The sequence below is a fragment of the Sorex fumeus genome, unplaced genomic scaffold, assembly GCF_029834395.1.
Source record: "Sorex fumeus unplaced genomic scaffold, SorFum_2.1 ptg000002l, whole genome shotgun sequence".
NCBI lineage: Eukaryota > Metazoa > Chordata > Mammalia > Eulipotyphla > Soricidae > Sorex > Sorex fumeus.
Window position 1 is genome coordinate 47,853,068 of NW_026606059.1, and position 22,031 is coordinate 47,875,098.

Genomic DNA, 22,031 nt, shown 5'->3' on the forward strand with positions numbered 1-22,031 from the left:
TTTATTGAGCCACTCCCACAACAGTGCAACTGAGACACACCCAATTCCATCAGGCACTAATAACCCTATATTGCCTTTCTCTTTTCTTTATGTCATTTTCTTGGTTTATTAAACAATGTCCTTTTTCCATAAACATAGGAAGACAGCTGATGCTATGTTACGTAACATGGGAGTTAATTGAATCCAAAATAATATTTACTCCTGGGCATCCATACTTATTTGACTTAAGCTTCAGTTATCCTTAGTTCCTAGCACTCCAAGAGAAGGATTCTGACGAGGAACTGGATGGGGCCAGGGGATATTGTGAACTACCCTGGCATTGAAATAGGCCAGGCCAAGTGCCATAATACTTAACTATAAGTTAAGAGCACATTCATGGACAAATTCTGCCATGACACAAAAGGAAGTAACTGAATAAGGACACTGCTGGGCTTGGGAAATACTAACCTGATCTGAGGACTGTGATCTGGAATATATAGTGAGATGTCCCCAGGAAGAGCCAACCTTTAAGCTTAATATATCTCTTACTGTGTTCATACAAAATTATGTTGATAGAAATATTATAAAAAGTAAATTTACTTTGGCTATTTGAATGGATTACTAGCTGAGGAAAGGAGAAAGCAATATACTCTGGAGGGAATCCCACCCTTAAGCATATCTCCTAGTAATCTGGAGTACTGAAATCTCAGATGAGATTTTGTCCTTGAGTTAATCTCCTGAAGGAGTGGCTTTGCTTCTCTTTGTTATTATTGTAATGTTGAACCCCACCTTTTTATCCCCACCCTTCATAATTTCTATATAGCTATGCTGTAAGGGGCAAGGGGACTAGACTCTGGGAAGGAGATGCTGAAGACTAGATGTTGGAGATGAAAAAGTCAGGACTAGATACTGAAGACTAGTTGCTGAGGACTAGAAAGTTGATGACGAGACATTGAAGACGAGAAGAACTGAGACTTTGGGACTAGAAGGAGAATCATATGATAACAATAACAGGAAGTAGAAAATTATGAAAGTACGTCAAGAAAAGAAAGAAGAGATTACAAAGGAGAGAACTTTGAGTTCTACAAGGAAGTCGACTAGAATGATGAAACTATGATGACTGGCACTATGACAAAAATGATGACTACCACTGCATTGTAAGGAGAGAGGTGGAACTACGCCAGGGAGGAGAGATAAATAAACCATCTACCAACCAGTCTGGGGCCGGGTTCCTGTTCCTCCATTCGTTTCCTGTCCTTCGCTCATCGTCCGGCCTAAGAAGGTGGCTCTCAGCCATGCTCGAGTCCTGCACGTCCTGAATGTGAGCCCACCGCACCCCTTTTTTCCATTGAAACTTACACTCCTGCACAGGCAGGCTCCTGACAAGATGATCCAAACACAGGTACAGCTATTCATTAAGGAGAAATAGTGGGGCTGGAGCAATAGCACAGCGGGTAGGGCATTTGCCCTACACGTGGCCGACCCAGGTTTGATCCCTAGCATCCCATATGGTTCTCCGAGCACTGCCAGGAGTGATTCCTGAGTGCATGAGCCAGGAGTAACCCCTGTGCAATTTCGGGTGTGAATCAAAAAGCAAACAAAAAAAGGAGAAATGATAATGGGTAATTAGAATATGTACACAGCATGGATAAACTGGGTGCTCTAACAAGATCCAAAGCAAAGAAGCATAATCTAGTGGCCAGAAAGAAGTGAGGAATCAATGCTTGGAACAGAGGAGGGATGCTCAGTTACAAGTCAAGGAGAGAGACTGGGAGGCTGAGATCCTGGGTGCATTAGTTTCTGCCTCTGAAATGCCAAATGCTCTGTGACTCAGACCTACCTTTTCTTTTCTTTTTTTTTCAGATAGCAATCCTTGGTGGCTCTCCTCAATAATCTTGTCTTGCCATTGTTCTCTTCTTCAGGATCTTCCTCAGCTTTCCTTTAGCCCCTTAAATCCATCAGTGGGGCTCTACTAACAGTTTTATAACTATCCTTATTAAATTTGTTTCTACTTTTCCACCATCTTCTCCAAAGAGTCATGAGGATGCCCTTTCTGAAACCAGCCAAGATTGGGAAAAAGAAGATGAGTGGAATCACCCTTCCCAGCTTCCAAATGTACTAAAAAGCAGTAGTAATTAAGACAGCATGGTACTGGGCTAGAAACAGACCTGCAGACCAATGGAACAGAGTTAGATATTCTGTCACAGACCCCCCAAATATATGACCACTTAATATTTGACAAAGGAGCAAGAAATGTGAAGTGGAGCAAGGAAAGCCTCTTCAACAAGTGGTGCTAGGAAAACTGGATAGCTACCTGCAAAAAAATGAACTCTGACCTCTGTCTAATGCCAGGCACCAAAATCAGATCAAAATGGATTAAAGACCTCAATATCAGATGTGAATCCATAAGGTACATTGAGGAAAATGTAGGCAGAACTCTCCCGACATTGAAGCTAAAAACATCTTTAAGGACTAAACAGCACTGACCATGCAAGTGGAAGCAAACATAAATAAATGTGACTACATCAAATTAAGAAGCTTCTGCACTTCAAAAGAAACAGTGACCAAAATACAAAAAGAGCCCACAGAATGGGAAAAAATATTTACCCAATACCTATCTGATAAGGGATTAATATCCAGGATATACAAGACACTGCTGGAGCGATAGCACAGTGATAGGACGTTTGCCTTGCACATGGTCGACCCAACCGACCCGGGTTCAATTCCTCCACCCTTCTCGGAGAGCCTGGCAAGCTACCAAGAGTATCTAGCACACACGCCAAAGCCTGGTAAGCTACCTGTGATGTATGCAATATGCCAAACACAGTAATAACAAGTCTCACAATGGAGATGTTACTGGGCCCGCTCGAGAAAAATCAATGAACAACGGGAGGACAGTGCTACAGTGCTACAAGACTCTAGTAGAATTGTAAAAGAAAAAAACTTCCAATCGCATCAAAAATGGGGAGAAAAAAATAAACAGAAGTTTCCTCAAAAAATAAATACAAATGGCCAAAAGGCACATGAAAAGAAAAAGCACATGAAAAATGCTCCACATCGCTAGCCATCAGGGGGATGCAAATCAAAACAAACAATGAGATATCATCTCACACCACAGAGACTGGCACACATTCAAAAGAACAAATGCAACCAGTACTGGTGTGGATGTGGGGAAAAGGGGGTGCTCTTTCACTGTTGGTGGGAATGCCCACTAGTCTAGCCTTTTTGGAAAACAATATGGACAGTCCTTCAAAAACTAGAAATTGAGCTTCCATATTACCCTGCAATACCACTTCTGGGAATATATCCTGAGGATGCAAGAAAGCACAATGGAAATGACATCTGTACCTATATGTTCATTGCAGCACTGTTCACAATAATCAAAATCTGGAAACAACCCAGGTGCCCTAGAACAGATGACTGGTTAAAGAATCTTGTGTACATCTACAGAATGGAATACTATGCAGCTGTCAGGAGAGATGAAGTCATCAACTTTGCTTATAAATGGATAGACATGGAGAGTATCATGCTAAGTGAAATGAGTCAGAAAGAGAGGGACAGACGTATAAGGACTGCACACATTTATGGAGTATAAAACAACATAATATGAGTCTGACACCTAAGGAAAATAGATACATGGGACAGGAAGATTGCTCCATAGCTGGAAGCCTGCCTCATGAGTAAAGTGATGAAGGCAGCTGGAATAGAGAAGTGATCACTAAGAAAATTATGGCTTGAGGAACCAGTGGGGATGGGAGATGTGTGCAGAAAGTAAATAAAGGACCAAACATGATAACCTCTCAGTGTCTGTGTTGCAAACCATAATGCCCCAAAGTAGAGAGAGAGTATGGGAAATATTGTCTGACATGGAGGCAGAGGGATGGTGGAAAAGGGAGGGTATACTGTGGATATTGGTGGTGGGGAATGTGCACTGGTGGAGGGATGGGTGTGTGATCATTGTGTGATTTTAAGCCAAACATGAAAGCTTGTAACTATTTCACGGTTATTCAATTAAATTAAAAGAAAGAAAGAAAGAAAGAAAGAAAGAAAGAAAGAACACCAGCTAAGATTATAGCTGTCTATAATCAAAGTCTCCAAGCTCAAAACCAAGGTATATAGGCAGGTCTGACCCCATTTACTTGATCACTTGATCACTTGACATCCCTTCAGTCATTGATTTGCTCAAGCAGGTGCCAGTAACATCTCCATTCGTCCCTGTCTCATTCTAGTGTAGCCCAATAGCATCTGTTTGATTTAGGAACACAAAGAGCCTCAAACCAATCATTCAGGGTCTTGACGAAGAAGTCTGACCATCTCACAGGTGGGCAGCCACATGATCTTTTGACATCCTGTGGAATCCCGTCGGTAATGGCTCCAGTTCAGCTGTCATCTCCAAATCTCATTACGTGTCCAGCCCATTTGATCTTTGACGCCTTGATAAAGGAGATAGCATCCCTGACTCTCTACCATCAGTGGAGGTCAGAACTCCAGATTCTCTCTTTCATTTGAGTGAATCATGATATTCCAAGCATAGCTCTTTCGATTCCTCTTTGGGAGACCCAAATAGCGTTCTCATCTTGTTGTAGGGCCCAGGTCTCTGAGGCATATGTTAATGCAGGAAGAACAGTGGAATCGAAGAGATGTGCTCAGAGCCAGAGGTTCTTCGTCCTCTTAACTATTTCGTTGACTCTCTTGGAGGCATTCCAAGCCACTCTCTTCCTCCTGTGCAACTCAGGTGCCAGCTTATTCATCATGTTGACTTCTCGACCTAGGTACACATAACTGTTGCATTCGGAAATGTTCATTCTGTTGAAAGCAAATGGACCATCAGGAACAAGACCGTTTCTCATAAAAATTGTCTTCTTGAGATTCAGCTGTAGTCCAATCTTTCCACTCTCATGGTCAAAGTTGGCCAGCATTTGTGCCACTTGGCTAATGTTTGGTGTTATGAGAAAGATGTCATCAGCGAAGTGGAGGTGGTATAGTTGCTAACCATCTATCTTCACTCCCATTCCTTCCCATTTACACTTGCCTCCTTCAGTACTGGAGATCCTGGTAGTGAGTCCGTAATACAGCTCACGGAGGATCCTGATGTATTGAGTTTGAATGCCCTGATTGGCGAGGGCTTCAATGACCACTTCCATCTCAACAGAATCAAAGGCCTTCTTTAAATCGATGAACGTTAGACAGAGCGGTATCTTGAACTCCTGAGAAACCTCAATGAGCTTGGTTATTGTGTGGATATGGTCTATGGTGCTGAATGCTTTGCAGAATCCAGCTTGCTCGCATGGTTGTCCATTTAGTTTTCTGCCAATCCTATTCAGGATGACTTGAGTGAACAGCTTGTAGATGACAGACAATAGGCAGATTGGGCGATAGTTGCCAATGCCATGGATGTCTCCCTTCTTGTGCAGTAGTACAGTACTGCTGGTTTTCCATTGGGACGGAACCTTGCATTCAGACAGGTAGTGTGTGAAGAGCAGAGCCAGCATACTGATGAGTGCTGACGGCAGGTTCTTCAGGTGTTCAGGTCTGATCTTGTCTGGGCCGGGTGCTGTTCGTTTCTTAACCGATGAAATGGTGTGTTGGATTTCGGAAGGGAGAACATTGGGAACGACATATCCATCCTGCAGAATTTGGTATGTCAGCAAGTGGACATGGCTATCGAAGAGATTTGAGTAGAAGTCATGGATAATCTTCTCCATTGCTGTTCTGGAAGATGTGATAGATCCATCAGGACATTGGAAGGCAGTCATCGTGGTCTTATAGTTGGCAAAGGACAGGCCTGGATTCACCACCAGGATCTCACCATTCTACAAAGAAGTAATCATCAATGTCAAGAGAGGGGTTCGGCAGGGTAATACCATTTCACCAAAACTCTTCAATGCCACCCTCGAGAACATCATGCGAAGACTGGAATGAGAAGGAAAGGGAGTGAAGATAGATGTTCAGCAACTACACCACCTCCGCTTTGCTGATGACATTGTTCTAATAACACCAAACATTAGCCTAGAGGCACAAATGCTGGCCGACTTTGACCGTGAGTGTGGAAATGTTGGACTACAGCTTAATCTTACAAAGACAACGTTTATGAGAAACAGCCTCGTTCCTGACGCTCCATTCCCTCTCAATGGAATGACCATCTCCGAATGCAACAGGTATGTGTACCTAGGTCGAGAAGTCAACATGATGAATGACCTGGCACCTGAGTTGCGCAGGAGGAATAGAGCGGCTTGGAACACCTTCAAGAGCGTTGAAGAAATAGCTAAGAGGACAAGAATCTCCGACTCTAGGCATATCTCTTTTATTCCACTGTTCTTCCTGCAATAACATATGCCTCAGAGACCTGGGCCCTATGCAAACAGGATGGGAGTGCTATTCAGGCCTCCCAAAGAGGAATTGAAAGAGCTAGTTTTGGAGTATCACGTTTCACTCAAATGAGAGAAAGAATTCAGAGTTCTGACCTCTGTCGACAATCAAAAATTAGGGACGCTGTCTCGTTTGCCAAGGTGTCAAAAATCAGATGGGCTGGACACGTAATGAGATTTAGAGATGACTGCTGGACTAGAGCCGTTACCGACTGGATTCCATGGGATGTCAAAAGACCGCGTGGCCGCCCACCTACCAGATGGTCAGACTTCTTCATCAAGATCCTGAACGATCAGTTTGAGGCTCTTTGTGTTCCTAGAATGAACAGAAGCCGTTGGGCTGCACTAGCACGCGACAGGGACAAATGGAGACATTACTGGCGCCTGCTCAAGCAAATCCATGATTAACGTGAAGTCAAGTGATCGAGTGAAGTGATCAATACTGGAAACACCATCTCTACTTGACTCTGAGTCTTTGTATGTGTTGATCCTTCCACCTGGTACTGCATTCTTGCAAGTAATCCAACTTAGTAGTTTAAGGTCAACACTCTAGATAACCTGTTTGAATCCTGGGACTATCATTTCTTAGCCATGAATGGTGTTTAACCTCTTTAAATGTCATTTCATAATGGTTATTAGAGAAAGCAATAATCACAATGCCTATTTCATTCATAACTTTGTTTTTAAGATGAAATGGGATAATGCATAACAATCACTTACCTCTGCACCAAGCATATAGTTAGTACACACTCAATGGATGTAAATAAAGATGATGATGATGATGATGAGCTAAGCCGTCAAAGTGCAGTGATAATGCAGAGATGGGTAAATTGTTTTTTACATGTTTATCTCATCTATTCAAATAAGTATGGAATGAATTACTTAATTAAAAAATTTTCCCTTTTACCTCCCACAGGCAGCAATATGCAATCAATTAGTGTTCCCTGGAAGGATGACTGAATAAATTCACTAAATGGATGGATTTAATGTTTTACCCTTTATAATTATGTAAAAGGAAAAGACAAACATGGCATTAAGAAACAGCAAAAATAATGTAAAGGTTAAGGTAAAAATTGTAAATACAAGGCAGGAGAAAACCATTTTCCAAAGGACAACAATTTAAGCAGGCTCCTTTAATGACTGCCATCTGGAGGAAAGGTGAGTGCCATTTGGCTCAGAGCTCACTCATTCACCCATCGTTCTTGACTTGAGTTGCCTTCAGCAGTCCGTCCAGCTGCCTTCAAGGAATGTAGTCAATGAGCACAGTGTATCATAAGTTTCAATCACTGTATCTCATCACAGATCCTGAGAGATGCTCAGCTCTGGGAGGGTAGAATGCCCTATATTACAGATGAGGAAACTACAGCTAAATTGGATTTCCAGAACTCTTTTAAGCACCATACGCTCAAATTCACAGAACGAGGACTAGAACTTGGATGGTTTGGGTCTAAGTTTCCTATAAGTCTCAGTCTGTGATGATGAGTGCAAGGATTTCCTTTGCCTCTCATGCATCTCTAGGAATCCTCTTCACTTCCAAGGGAGCAAGACTTCATCTTTGATGTCAAGTGATGCAAAGACCAGGGAAAGAGAACAAAAGCTAAGGCCTGGAGAAAGCTATAAGGGCAAAGGTGGAGGATTTGGGCTTTCAAGAATTAAAAGAAAAAAATGAGAGTCCTGAGTTTCCTTCTCTTCCAAACATAGTTTCTTTTGACTTGCATTAATCTGAAACTTCAAACTGGAGCTAATCCTATTCCTCAAAAAAAGCAAAGGAGGGCCAGTGAGATAGTATAGTGGGTGAGGAGTTTGTCTTGCATATAACTGACCCAGCTTTGATTGAAGTGCATCACATATGGTCTCCAGAGCACCACCAGGAATGATCCCAGAGTGCAGAACTAGGAGTAAACCTCTGAGCACAGCTGGATATGATCCCAAGCCCAAATGACTACAGCACTATAGCACTGTCCTTCCATTGTTCATCGATTTGCTCTCATCGATTTGCTCTAGCGGGCTCAGTAACGTCTCCATTGTGAGACTTGTTGTTACTGTGTTTGGCATATTGAATACATCATGAGGAGCTTGCCAGGCTTTGCTGTGAGGGCAAGATAATCTTGGTAGCTTGCTGGGCTCTTTGAGAGGGGCGAAGGAATCGAACCCGGCTTAGCCGGGCCGGATGCGTGCAAGGCAAACGCCCTACTGCTGTGCTGTTGCTCCAGCCCCAAATGACTAAATAAAAATAAAAACAAAGGATATTCCTTAGTTTCTAAGATCTGTGTACAGTCTCCTCCCAGAGCTAGCTTTATACCCAGATAACGAACACACATTTGGGGATATATTATTTAATCAGAAGCCATATTAGGAGGAATTCCATGAGGACAGAAATAAGGGATTCTTAAGTCCATGAATAGTGATGTTAGCAGAAATCTCACATGCAGGGGAGAGAGTCTGTATCCAGAAGATGTATCTATTCTAGGGAGAACATATCTCCCCTACCACAATTGGAAAATTCACTGTAGTCAATCTACCACCAGGTGGTTGACTGGACTCCTGCTAAAGGTACCATACTAGGAGCTCAGAATGGGTCTCCACTGGTTGCAGGGCAGGCATGTAGCAGAGGCTTTGGCAATAATTATAGTCATAATGATAACAAAGATATTTCTGCATAACCAGGCAACAAATTATTTTTGTCTTTGGACTGATTTAATTTTCCAATGCTATGCATTTTAGGTGCAACAAATAAAAGTGAATTTAAATAGGCTCTAAAATAGGTTTTTAATGTATCTGAAGAACAGGGTGCACAGAACCCCCATTAGCAAGTGCCTTTGAACTTGAGAGTCTGATGATTTGATTAGAGTAATAGTAACCATTACTGTTACAGTAATAATAACCATACTATCTCCAGACAAGTACCTTTCTCTTCGTATCCATATTTAATGTGGTCGTTTCAGGTTGTAATGAACGTAATTTAAAAATAATAGAAAAGAATTAGGGGGGAAAGGTAGCTTCACAAAGGGCAATTAAAGGACTGGAGAGATGGTTTAATGGGCTAAGGGCATGCCTTGCATTAAGAAGTCTAGGTTCAACCTTTGACACTCAAGGTCTCCCAGAGCATCTGGGAGTGACATGAGCACAGAGCCAGGAGTACAGAGCACAGAGCCCCTAAGTACAACTGGGTGTGACCTCAAACCATAAAAAAATATTGTACAAATATGAAGGGAACATTGTTCCCTAAGTAGGTGGAATAAGATTGGGACAGAAAGTGTATGTGCTGGCATGGAGGGTTGACAGATGTCTGGGAGCAAGTTTTGGGGTGTCCCACTTCCATTCTGACCTCCTTTCGAAGAGTGATTGGTTCCCTCTCTCTGGGCTCTTCCCACTATCAAGAATTGCATTAACTTGGCAATACGCTCCCACTTATTGCCAAGCATATTCATTTAGTAACCCATTTGTAAGCATCTATAGGGGGCCTGTTGAGTGGCAAAAGTATCCACCACTTTCTCCTGTGCTATTTTATGTGAACCTCACCAAATCCAGACCACACTCTATAGGACTGATGAGTGATCTTGCTCCACAAGTAACTGCTTTGCTCTTTATACTGAGGTGTCATACCAGAGCCACTTTCTGGGCAAACTATTCTGTTCCTTCAAGTTGGTGGTTCTTGTGCCAATCTGACACTGTTTACTTTCTTTCTTCTTTTTTTTCAAGGATGTTAGTATTGTAGTTTAGATGTTGCTGTCCCTTTCGGCGGGGGGTTGGGGGGTTGGGCACAACTACCGATACTCAGGGGTTACTCCTAGCTCATGCACTCAGGAATTACTCCTGGAGGTGCTCAGGGGATCGTGCACTCAGGAATTACTCCTGACGGTGCTCAGGGGACCATGTTAGAACCCGGGTCGGTCGCATGCAAAGCAAATGCCTTACCCGCTGTACTATGGCTCCGGCCCCCAATGTCCCTTTCTTAAACCCTCACCTTTATGGGTTCTGAAGTAGGAGCCTCTGCGCTGACAGCTATTTATACAGGTTCTCTCCTCAGCTGGATTCCTGTCCCACTCACATCCCACATGCTCACATGTCATTTTGCTCTTCCCTCTCCTTCCTCTCTCTCATCCTTATCCCCTCTTTCCTCTTTATGTCCCCTGTATCCCCCTCCATCTCTTGCATCCCTCCCCCCTTCTCCTGGACCTTCCTTTTCTCCCATCCCTCCTCTCTCTTCCCTTCCCCATCCCTTCTCCTTCTTCCAACCCTTTCTCTTCTCTCTTTCCTTTGCCATCCACTCTTCCCTGGGTTCAATCCTCTGGATTCATTGCACATTCTTCCTCAGTCTTCTCTTACACAACAGGGATGGGTCCTGGCAATAGTCTCTCCTCTCCAGGCCAACCAGCAACAGGAGGGGACAGTGGGAAACAGAGGAGTGCCAGTGAGCAGCAGAACTGGGGTTTGAAGGGGTTCCTCTAAGTGGTGGTGGGGAGAGTTAGGTCCAAAGGGCACGACATTCAGTGGCTTGTCACCACTGGAGCAGGAGATCTGCTTCAGCCTAATGGGTCTTGTCTTGCTCTACTCTTCCTGCTGTTCTGCTTCCCAGAAGGCTCCCATGCACCTTTACCGGGTCCCAGCTTGTCATTTCCATCTCATCCCAAATATGTCACCCCAAATATTCCAGGACCAGCCAATGTGTAGATTGCCCCCATCCTCAATCTAACACCTCAGCGCCTTGGTTTTGTTTCCTCATAATCATTAACCAATGGAAAGGAGACTGTTGATGTTTGCTTTTCTGTGACTCTTCTACCTTTCACAGGGAGGTGAGCTTTTATATGCATGGGAACCAACTCCAGTGCAGCCGTGGTAGGTAGAAGGTAAGAGTAGATCCAACAGCGTTTGCAATTGATCAATGAATGAACAGCAAATTCCGCAAGCCAGGGAATGACTGGTTTCCTGCAAGAGTTAGGAGCGAAGCGAGAAGCGGACCCTGCTCTATTTCTTCTGCTCTCTTCTCTGCAGCTCCTGCTAGCAAAGGGCCAAGGGCAATTAAGGGCAGGCCTTGCCACCAGGAACCCCTAGCCCTAGGAAAGGGAAAAGGGCGATCCAAGCAAGCCCGGAGCGCACGGGTTCGAGATCTTGCCCCCTTTTTATTCCCCCCTCCCCCCAACCGTCCCCCAGCAATTTGTCATTTACTTCTGAAGCAGGGAGTGGCGAGGCGAGAAGGGAAAGCTGCGGATCCCTGGAGAAAGAAGAAAAAGAGAAGCCCCCTCTCTCGCCCCATCGTCTGCCTCATCACGATTCTCCCCCCCCCTCCTTCCCGCCACGCCACGCCCCGGGGGAAACCCCAAACGCCCACAGGAGCGCGGGGAGCCCCGCACACAGCCGCGAGGTGGCGGTGGCGGGGCGGCGGCCGGCCCAGGCAGTCCCCGAGCGGCGGCCGGAGGACCAGGGTGGGGGGCTGCGGGGAGAGGCGGGGCGCCGCGACGGGGCGGGACAATGGGGCCCCACCCCGGCGAGGGAGGGAGGGAGGGAAGGAGGTGGCGGCGCTCAGCCCGCCCCGCGCGCTCGCTCGCTGCCGCGGTTGCGGGGCTGAGGTTGGAGCCGGCGGGGAGGGGCGCGGGTGGGAGCGCGGAGGGAGGCGGCGGCGGCGGCGGCGGCGCGTGTGGCTGGCGGGAGCGCGGCTGGCACCAGGCTTGTAAATAAACTGCGATGCTGGCTCGGGCTCGCCGGCCCGGGTGCCGCCGCTGCCGCTGCCGCCGCCGCCGCCCCGGAGCCGCGGTGCCAGGCTCCCGCCGCCGCGCGCCCTAGCGCCTCCGCGCCAGCCCCGCGCGCCCGCGTCCGCTCCCCACAGCCGCGCTCAGTCCGCGCCCCTCCGGGGTCCCGCGGCTAAGCCGCGCGGGATGTGACCCCCCCGGATTTCCCCCCTCCCCGGCCCGGCCTCCCCAGCACCCCTTCCCCCCCGAGGGGGGGCGCCTTTGCCTGCTTTTGGGGGGTGGGGTGGGGAGGGGCGCGCAGATCATGGCATTGGAGTTCCCGGGCTTGCAGCCGCTGCCGCCGCCTGGTCCACGCACCCCGAGCGCCCCTTCTTCCCCCAGCAGCATCAGCATCAGCATCAGCGGCAGCAGCAGCAGCAGCGGAGAAGGCGAAGCGGCCGGCCGGGGCGAGGCAGATGGGGCTCAAGGCTCGCAAGGCGGCGGGGGCGGCCGGCGGCGGAGGCGACGGGGGCGGCGGAGGCGACGGGGCTGCTGCTAACCCCGCGGGAGGGGACGCGGCGGCGGCCGGCGACGACGAGCGGAAAGTGGGACTGGCGCCCGGCGACGTGGAGCAAGTCACCTTGGCGCTCGGGGCCGGAGCTGACAAAGACGGGACCCTGCTGCTGGAGGGCGGCGGCCGCGATGAGGGGCAGCGGAGGACCCCGCAGGGCATCGGGCTCCTGGCCAAGACCCCCCTGAGCCGCCCGGTCAAGAGGAACAACGCCAGGTACCGGCGCATCCAAACTTTGATCTACGACGCCCTGGAGAGACCGCGAGGCTGGGCGCTGCTCTACCACGCGCTGGTGTGAGTACCTGGGAGCACCCGGGCTGCCCCTAGGCAGCTGGGTCGGGGTGCGGGATTCGGGATGGAGCGTTTTAAAGTCTAGGTTAGAGACCCGCCTGCTCTCGGTGCGCCCTTCTCTGCTCCGCGTGTCCGGGTGGCTGCAAACCGCTCTCTGAGGTTGGACGCCAGGGCTGAAAAAAGCCCAACGTGGTTCCCAGAGGATGTTCCCTAGCCTACGGGCAGGGCAAGTGTGTGCGTCTGCCGGAGCACATGTAGGGCACCTTCTCGGGATGCTGGTATCCAGCCTCTAAGGAATGAGGTAGTCGTGCACTCACTGTGCAGGCTGCACCCGGGAAAGCGGATCTTCCCGTGCGCGCACGGGCTTGTTGCCTTTGGGTGGGTCCCTTCTCTTGGGATCGCTGCTGAGTTAGATGATGCATCTCGGAGTTGGGGAGAACAGTGGTCGACTGTTGTGTGTGTGTGTGTGTGTGTGTGTGTGTGTGTGTGTGTGTGTGTACGTAACACTGTTTGCTTGCGCCACTCTTTTCTAGGAGTCCATCACCCTGTGTTGCTCCAATTGGAAGCTTATACTGGTAAAAAAAAAATGCCTCGCTTTAGCTTCTTTTCTGGAAATTTTAATAGGATTGTGTGCGTGTGTGTGTGAGACTGAGGGGTGGGGGGATACGGGGCGGGGTGGCGGGGGCTTCCCTGTGAGGCTAGGCAAGGCCAGCGGTTATTAGGTTTTCACACATCTCCAGGATCCAGGACCCTGGACCTGAACCGCTGCTTCTCACTTTATCTGCCCCAGGGCTCAGGAATATGGAAAGGGCCTGAGGCTAGAGGTTTGCCCCTGCACACCCTAAAATGAGCCTCTTTCCTAGTCAGGATGTCATGCGGGGTTGAAAGGAAGATGTAAATCCCTTCTGCCTCTAACACCCTATTTGGGGATCGGGAGAAGAGGGGATTGGTGATTCCTTGCTGAGGCGGGAACATCAACGCTGGGAAACACCCCTCACCCACAGTTCCCATTAGCAGCGGCACTTCCAGGTACCTCTTGCCTCCTGGCTGTGATTTAGTCCTCTTGATGGCTGCTCTTTAGGAGACTGTATGGTCATCAGAGTTTGGAGAAATGGTGCTGCTCAGTATCACGATTTTTCTTGTGCCTTTAGCGATGGCTGTGCCCCTCTGTCCTGCATGTGACCCATGACTGATCTGGGCAGGAGTTCAGGGAGGTGTTACCCGCCTGTCTTCCCTATTGGAAACGTTTATTCCAGATTTGGCCACCAGGTGGGGTGTCTGCACAGCCCCTCAGACGTGGCAACAGGTTTCTTCTGAGGTTACTGAAGCCGGGAGAGAGGGCTCCCGGAAACTGAGGAACCAGCAGGAAGGAGGAGAGCATGCAGCCAAGGCGGTACAGCCTCTGGCGTCCATGTCTGCATGCATTTGCAGGTGTTAGTGACTTGAGAGCGAGGGTACTCCTTCATCTGCTTTCTTCAAGTGGTAAAAAAGGGCTGAAAAATAAATTCATCTCTGGCGCAAGCACTATGACGTTTAGTCAAATGGAAATGAAGTTAATTCTAGAATATGTGACAATGAGAGAGGCATGTAAATCATTTGATGGCACATAGACATACACACAGACTCATACATCCTTTGGCGTTTTAATAGCGTCAGTACATATTAGGTGAATTCCCATTCTGAGGTCCTCCTGAAGCTTGAGGCACCCATTTCTTATCCCACCTTTCTCAACCAGCACCCACACTATGCTTGGCCCAATTTTATCCTTCTCTAGAATGACATTATCACCTGGCAGCAGATTTGAGATTACCAAACTGTCGCAACGATTTCCCAGAGAACTCTCACCGAATACCCAGCTTAGGCATTTTCATGCATACAAATCATTTATTTTGCTTCTTTATCACCACTGTGAAACTGTGATTCTTTAAAAAAGCTAAACAATGTTCCTTAAAAAAATACACATATATGTTGGACAAGTAGCTGTTTCCACACCTTGGCTACAGAGAATAGTATTGTAATGAACCTGGCTGTGCTGCAGTCTCTCTGAGATTCTGATTTTAGGCCCTTGGGAGATAGACTTGGAAGTGAAATGGCTGGATTCTTGTAGTTTATGTTTTAGATTTTTAAGACCATTTTCCATTTGCACCAACAGTGTACCAGGTTCATAAAATCTCCATATCCTTACCAACATGTGTTGTCTCTTGACTCTTTTTGTGTATTTAATGCCACCCCAACAAAGCTCTCATTTGAGGGAAGAGTCTGGTCTCTGAAGTCACCTCTGCTCTTTCCTTGCTCTATGATCTACAGGAATTTGCTCAACTTTCCTGAATCTTGGTTTGTTTATTTCTAATATGAAGATCACAATGGCTACCTCCCAGGGTGGATGTGGGATTACGTTGATGTGATGGAGAGGAAAGTATTAAAAATGGCACTGGAGGCATTCAATGAATATTGTCTCCTTTGGGCCTCCACTATCAGTTATATTTATTCTGTTTTCTTGCTGTTATAAACTAGATGCCTCCCTTTTCTAATGATCTCATTCTCTACTTCATTTTTTCAACACCTTGCCTTCCTTCTGACTTTCTTTCTTAAGATGCTTTTATGCCACAGAGTTGACAGAAGAAGTCAGATTAGTAGCTGATAAAACCAGCTGGATTGTATCTGATATGTGGGCGGCAGAGTCAGGGAATAAGATGGACCATGACTATAGTGGCATAGTACTTCACTGTCTATGAACAGAGCTCATATCCAGTGGGCCTCCATGCTGAAAGCAAAGATGTTTTTTGTTTACAAAGAAATGTTAGCTTCTGATGAGTTTGTCGAGACTACTTAGCTATTCAGGCCAAACTGGTATTATGTATGAAACAGTAGCATCTATTTCGTACTGTCTTTACATGTCATGATCTCCTCAAGGGAAGATGCAGAGGAAGGTAACAGAGAGGGACAGACTCTGTTTTCCTGGATAAATGCTTTATAGCATTCTATAAAGCATTTATTTTTTCATTTATTTACTGGTTTAGTTTTTGGGTAGCACTCAGCAGTGCTCAGAGTTGATCCTATCTCTGTGCTGGGAATCAGATGCAGGAATCATCAAGCTTGTAATTCTCAAGAAGATTCAGTGGAAATATCAACATACCTGCAGGAAAAAAAATAATAACCTGAATCCAGTGAAAGAAGTCAAACACATTTCAAATGTGGACTGTCCTGCAAGCTATCTGGGTAATCTCTTCCAAAGGATCAGTTGTTGTACAGCCAAACAAACATTGATGAAGAAAATTATTTCAGTTAAAGAGGCTAAAAAGATATGGCAACTAAATATAGTGCATGAAAATTAGCAAATGAGATGACATCGAATGAAAACATTTTTAAAACTAAAATTAGCAAAAGAAAGAATGAAGAAAATGGAAGGGAAATCTATGGAAGGAGACATAATACTTGCAAACCATTCATCTGGTAAGGAGTTAATACCCAAATTATATAAGAAACCCCTAACAATTCAATAGCAGAGAAAATAACACCAGTGAAAAGTGGGTGGACAATCTGATGGACATTTTTCTTAAGAAGATATACAGATGGCCAACAGGTTCATGAACAAGGACATTCAACATCACTGATTATTAGAGAGATGCAAACCAAAGTTTGTGGGATATCATTTTCTACTTTTAGAATGACAGTTATCAGGAAGGAAAATTATTTTAAAAAATGCTAGGGATGATCTGGATTCCTTGGGCTCTTTTGGCGATATCCTAAACTGGTATAGCCAGTGTAGAGTTTCCTCAAAATATTATAAAAAGTATAGAACTATTTTTTTCTGATCCAGAAGCCACATTGCTTGGTTTTTATCTGACGGAAATGAAATCACTATCTCAGGGAGTATGAGCTTTATGCTACTGCAGCACAACATTATTTTTAATATACTAGGCATGGAAGCAACCTTTCTGTCTGATGACAGATAAGTGAATAAAGAAAAGATAATGGCTAGGCCAGGGAGATGGCTCAAAGGGCTGGCGCACATACTTTGCTTGCAAAAGGCCTGAGATCAATCCCTGGTACAGCATGGCCCTCCAATCACTGCCAAGAGTGACCTCCAACCACTGAACCAGAGTAGCCTATGAGCACTACAAGGTATGGTCCCCTAAAAAAAGTGATAGCAGTCCATCAGTCTATATATCTATTTATCAATTGATAGATCTATTTCTGTTCTTTCTATCTATCTATCTATCTATCTATCTATCTATGTCTCTAAATGTAATAGTATTCTTCACAAAAAGAATGATACCCTGATATTTCTAACTACATGGATTAACCTTGAGGGTATTATGCTAAGTGACTGGATCAGACAAAAGCAAATACTGCATGATTTCACTGATACATGAAATCTAAAATTCTAAACTCCTAATAACAGCATAGGTTGGTGTTTGCCTGAGGCTGAGGATTGCAGACCAAATAGCTAAAGATGGCTAAAAAGTGTGAACTTCCTATTGCAAGATGAATACATTATGGCATCTAATGAATAGCATGGTGAATATAGTTAACAATATTCTTTGTATTTTTAAAAATTGCTAAAAGAGTAGATCTTTAATATTGTCTCATCCACACATCCACACAAAGAAGTAACTGTGAGGTGTTAAATGTGTTTGCTAATGCAATTTTGGTAATCATTTCACTATATATAATCACACTGTACAACTTCAACTTGAACAATATTTATGTATGTCAATTATAGCTCATTAAACCTGGAAATAGAAGCAAAATCAGTTCATGATTCTTGATTGGATTCTAGATCAGAAAAAAAAAACCAAATGACAATGTTCTTTATTTATTTTGGCTACACCCTGTGATGCTCAGAGCTTACTCTTGGTTCTGTGCTCAGGCATCATTTCTGGTGGTGCTTGGAGGATGGGGGGGAGCACATGTGGTACCAGGGATCACCATGGGTCAGCTTTGTGCATGATGAGCACCTTAGCTGCTGTATTCTCTCCCCAGCCACCCTAAAGTTCCGTTTTTTGAAGAGATATGTTGTCTGCAATTTTCAAATGATTTAGCATATGTACAGACTATATGCATATGCATGTACTATGTTTTAAAAACTTTTTAAACAGGAGCTACAGAGATATTACAATGAGTAGGGAACTTGCCTTACGTGTGGCCAACCTGGGTTTGGTTCCCGGTACCCCACAGAGTTCCCTGAGCCCTGTCGTGAGTGATCCCTATGCTTAGACCTAGGAGTAAGCCATGTGCTTCCCTTCCCACCAAAAAAACAAAACCAAAACATTATAAAAAAAATCCCAAAAGATTAAATGCACCAAAGCATGTAGAAAACACATGAGTACAGATAACAGTCTGCTCGCAGTCATTATAAATTGAGATTATTCCCAGAAGGCTGGGGAAGATGGAGTCCGGATATTGATTAAGATGATTTGAACATGAAACCAAGTCTGAGAACCGCTGGTCAGACTGAAAGTTTTCTCACATTAATGGATTCTATCTAGACCTTTTCTGAGTTTCCTTTGGCTTTATACAGGTGGTGACAAAGTACTATAGTGCAGTCTAGTATGCTAAGGTTATTTGTGTCAAGGCCATACATGCTGAGTGTACACTGAGAGGATAAGCTACATTTTTTTTCCTGTGGTGAAGGGATTGGACAAAATAAATGGTCTAGAAAATTCAGTAGTGGCATGCTATAAGGAACCAATGCCTGGAAACTGGAAGGCCTTTTAATCCTCCCTGGGTTGGGTAGAAGGTAGACATACCCAAAGATAGTTTTAATAGTCAGGGGTATAAGAGGATTGCTTGCCCAGTAGATGGTTAGTTTACTCCTACTTGTAGAATGGAATATCTCAGTAAACTCAACATTCTGTAAAAATTCCCCCTTTATGTTTACATTCATTATTTTTTTTAAAAAAGTCATCAATGTTGGGCTGGAGCGATAGCACAGCGGTAGGGCATTCGCCTTACAAGCGGCCAACATGGCCGACCCAGGTTCGATTCCTCCACCCCTCTCGGAGAGCCCGGCAAGGTACCGAGAGTATTCGATATGCCAAACACAGTAACAACAAAGTCTTCAATGGAGACGTTACTGGGCCCGCTCGAGCAAATCGACGATCAACGGGAGGGCCTTTACCTTTACCTTTATCAATGTTTAAGTTTCACAATCACGACCATCCTGTTGTTCGTCGATTGCCTCGAGCAGGCCTCAGTAATGTCTCCTTCGTCCTAGCCCTGAGATTTTTTAAAAAGTGCCATATTCAAGGCTTTTTTCAGGGTTAGGGGAATGAGACCCATCATTGTTACTGGTATTTGGCATATTGGGTATGCCACGGGGAGTTTGCCAGACTCTGCCGTGTGGGCAGGTTACATTCGGTAGCCTGCCAGTTTGTCCAAAGTAGGAATGAGATAATAAGATGTTTAAGTTTCATAAATCAAAAATAATGCTATGATTATTTACCTGAGGATCAGAGTCCTGCTTCATTTTTCCTTTTTATCTGACTTTTCCAGGTTCGACAGAATTAAAGTTTGGTTGATTCCACCTTTTTTAAAGACTTCACAAGCACTTATGCTTGCGGCAGAGTGATGGGAAAGAAACACTCGAGCCCTGCAGTCCTAATGTAGTCATAGTCAGACCCTGGTGTTTGAGAGTCTCCAGGGCCACCTTTGGGCATACATGGGAGGCCCCAGGGGTTCAAAGATTGAACTCAGGAATCAAACCTGGCCATTGGAACTTGGGGCCATGCACATGTTAAGCATGTGGTCAACCATTTGAACCGTAGCCCGCATTCATCTTTAAACAAAAAAAAGGCAGTGTGAGGAGAAGCAAAGGAAAGGTCTTCAAGTGTGTATCAAATCACAACCCCTTGTAGAGCCTGTGCTGTTCCTTTATTTGGGGTGGCCTATTACAGTGCTGAGTTTGTGAAAAGAGTGTGGGGGGGGGGGTTGGGAGAGCTTTATTTACTGTGCAGTTTACCCTCACAATCTTTAAAATGGGCCTCAAATAATACTCACAGGTAAGAATGGTATAAGAGTCCCCAAGACAGTGTGCGAGGATGGCCATGTGTTGGAAACTACAGAGGGGGCAGCATTCTGAGAAAGCCTTTCCCTAAATCTGGGGAAAGATCAGCTAAGGTTTCCCAGTTAGAACCTTTGTCTGCATTGCATCATCTGATCACAGCTGCATATTTTTATCAGGAGCCCATTCACAGTAGAACAGTGTTTCTGTCTACAGAAATGTCTGTCAGCTTGCCTAGCTGAAGCAACGTAGGGACTTTTGGGAGAATGAAGAGGGAAGAGGTTTGCAGATGACAAGACAGAAGTTGTTTCTAAGGTTTTGCTGGTGCCATAGGATGTAAATCAAATTCAATCCCAATTGTAGCCTTTTGGAGGGAACTATTCAATCTGCCACAGAAGGAATGGAGAGGAGTTTGGAATGTTTCCCTAAGAGAAAAAAATTAGTTTTTGCTTAAGAACAGGATCGCTTCTTGCTAAGTAATACTTTACAGTTTGCTCAGAGATTATCTTATTTTTAAGCTCTGCTTGTCATCTTCTAAGACAGGCTTTTTTGTATGCTGAGAGTCTCAGAGATGGATCTCCTTTCCCCTCTTCCTCCTCCTCTCCTTAGAGACTTGTAGAGTCTTCTGAGCCCTGTACAAGTGTTTATGGTTGAGACAGGACAGAGAATATGAACAAAAAAATCGTGAACACCACTTTATACTATCAGGATACCTGCCTTAGATGTATTAATGACAGTAGCTCTCGTACAAGGTCCCCTTAACATACAGCCAAATGTGGTTTTCCTAAGTTTTGCTTCTGGGGAGCTGACAACCTCTACTGAGTCTCTCCTCTACATTGAGTCTTTCTACTCTAGACTTCTTAGGTTGAGAATCTTGTCAAAGAAGCATGCATCATCATCTCTGCCTTGAAGAATGGTTTTAGGGGTGGGGTGAAATATTTTCCAATGTACTTGCAAAGACCAAGTCAAGGAGTCTATTCCATCTGCTTGAGTAAATAGTAGTCGCATTGCAGGAACCTACCCTGTAGCTCCCTAGTCCTGCCCTTTCTTCAAATCCTGACCTGTGCTTTGTCTTTCTCCACACAGAACCATTATGATGCTCCTCGGCCTGATGATGTCAGTCCAAGAAATGAAACCAGGATGTCTTAGTAAGCAAACTAATCATCAGATAGTCACTTGACAGCAAAAATGGGATGGGTAGGCTTGGCACTGAGAAAGGCACTTGGCAGACACAGAGTCTCAGGGTAACAGTCTGGGAGTAACTGTAAAGAAAAGGAGATTCAGGGTACTTAGAAACTTGACAAAGGGAAAACTGCTAATAAATCTCGTGTCATATCCTAAATTTGTCTTCTTCCAAGTCAGCTTTGCATACAACCACTTCATCTTCCCTTCTGGGGCCTCCAGAAACTGTGTACCTGAGAAAACATTCTGATTTGTGTTATTCCCTGGCTTAGAATTTGGGTCAAAAGAACAGAAGAGTGGAACTAGGTGCCCATGTGCACACGCTCCACTTGACATCTTGTCAAGAAGAGCCCAGTTTCCAGCAGAAATTCCCAAAGTCTGGATTGTTTTCTTTATGCCCTATCCCCTCCACAGTCCAGCACTTTACAAAGATTCAGTTAAAATAGTCTCTGATCACTACCAAGCTCAGTATTGAATTAGAGCAGTCAAAGTTACCATATTAATGATCAATATTTTTACCCATTTGGGTTGTTTATATTGTCACCTGTGGGTTAGCACTACCATCTGTTTCATTCATGGACTTGTGATTTATTACTGTTAGTCAGAATCGCTGACATTTATAGAGTTACTTCCCTGAGCCAACACTCTTTCTTGCCGGCCCTAAGATGCCGCTGAGAACCCAGTCTCCAGGAAATCTCTGGCTCCTTCTGAGTCATGCACAATTGCTGTCAAGTCATTTAACTTCTATGGCCTCAGTTCATCATCTGATAAATAGACCTAACATTCTCTGCCTTACAGGTTGTTGAAAAATAATGTAATTGACCAAAGTGCTCAGCAGTGTGGCTGAATTTGGAACTTCTCTGGCCCTCTCCAGGTTCCCTGAAGCAAGAAACTCTGTACCCGAGGTTCATTTAACACCGGAATGCTCAGTCTTGTTTTTGTTATCTTGTCTTTGAGCAACCTTC

The 22,031-nt window shown here is 45.2% G+C and overlaps 1 protein-coding gene across 1 annotated transcript in view; it reads left to right on the top strand.

Annotated features, from left to right (window-relative positions):
- The first annotated feature begins 12,455 nt into the window (after positions 1-12,455).
- KCNQ3 (potassium voltage-gated channel subfamily Q member 3) overlaps positions 12,456-22,031 on the top strand; it is a 347,409-nt gene continuing 337,833 nt past the window's right edge. The window contains exon 1 of the mRNA XM_056109822.1: positions 12,456-12,881. Coding sequence (XP_055965797.1) covers positions 12,493-12,881 — 389 coding nt within the window. The 5' untranslated portion in view covers positions 12,456-12,492. The remainder of the gene's footprint in view (positions 12,882-22,031) is intronic.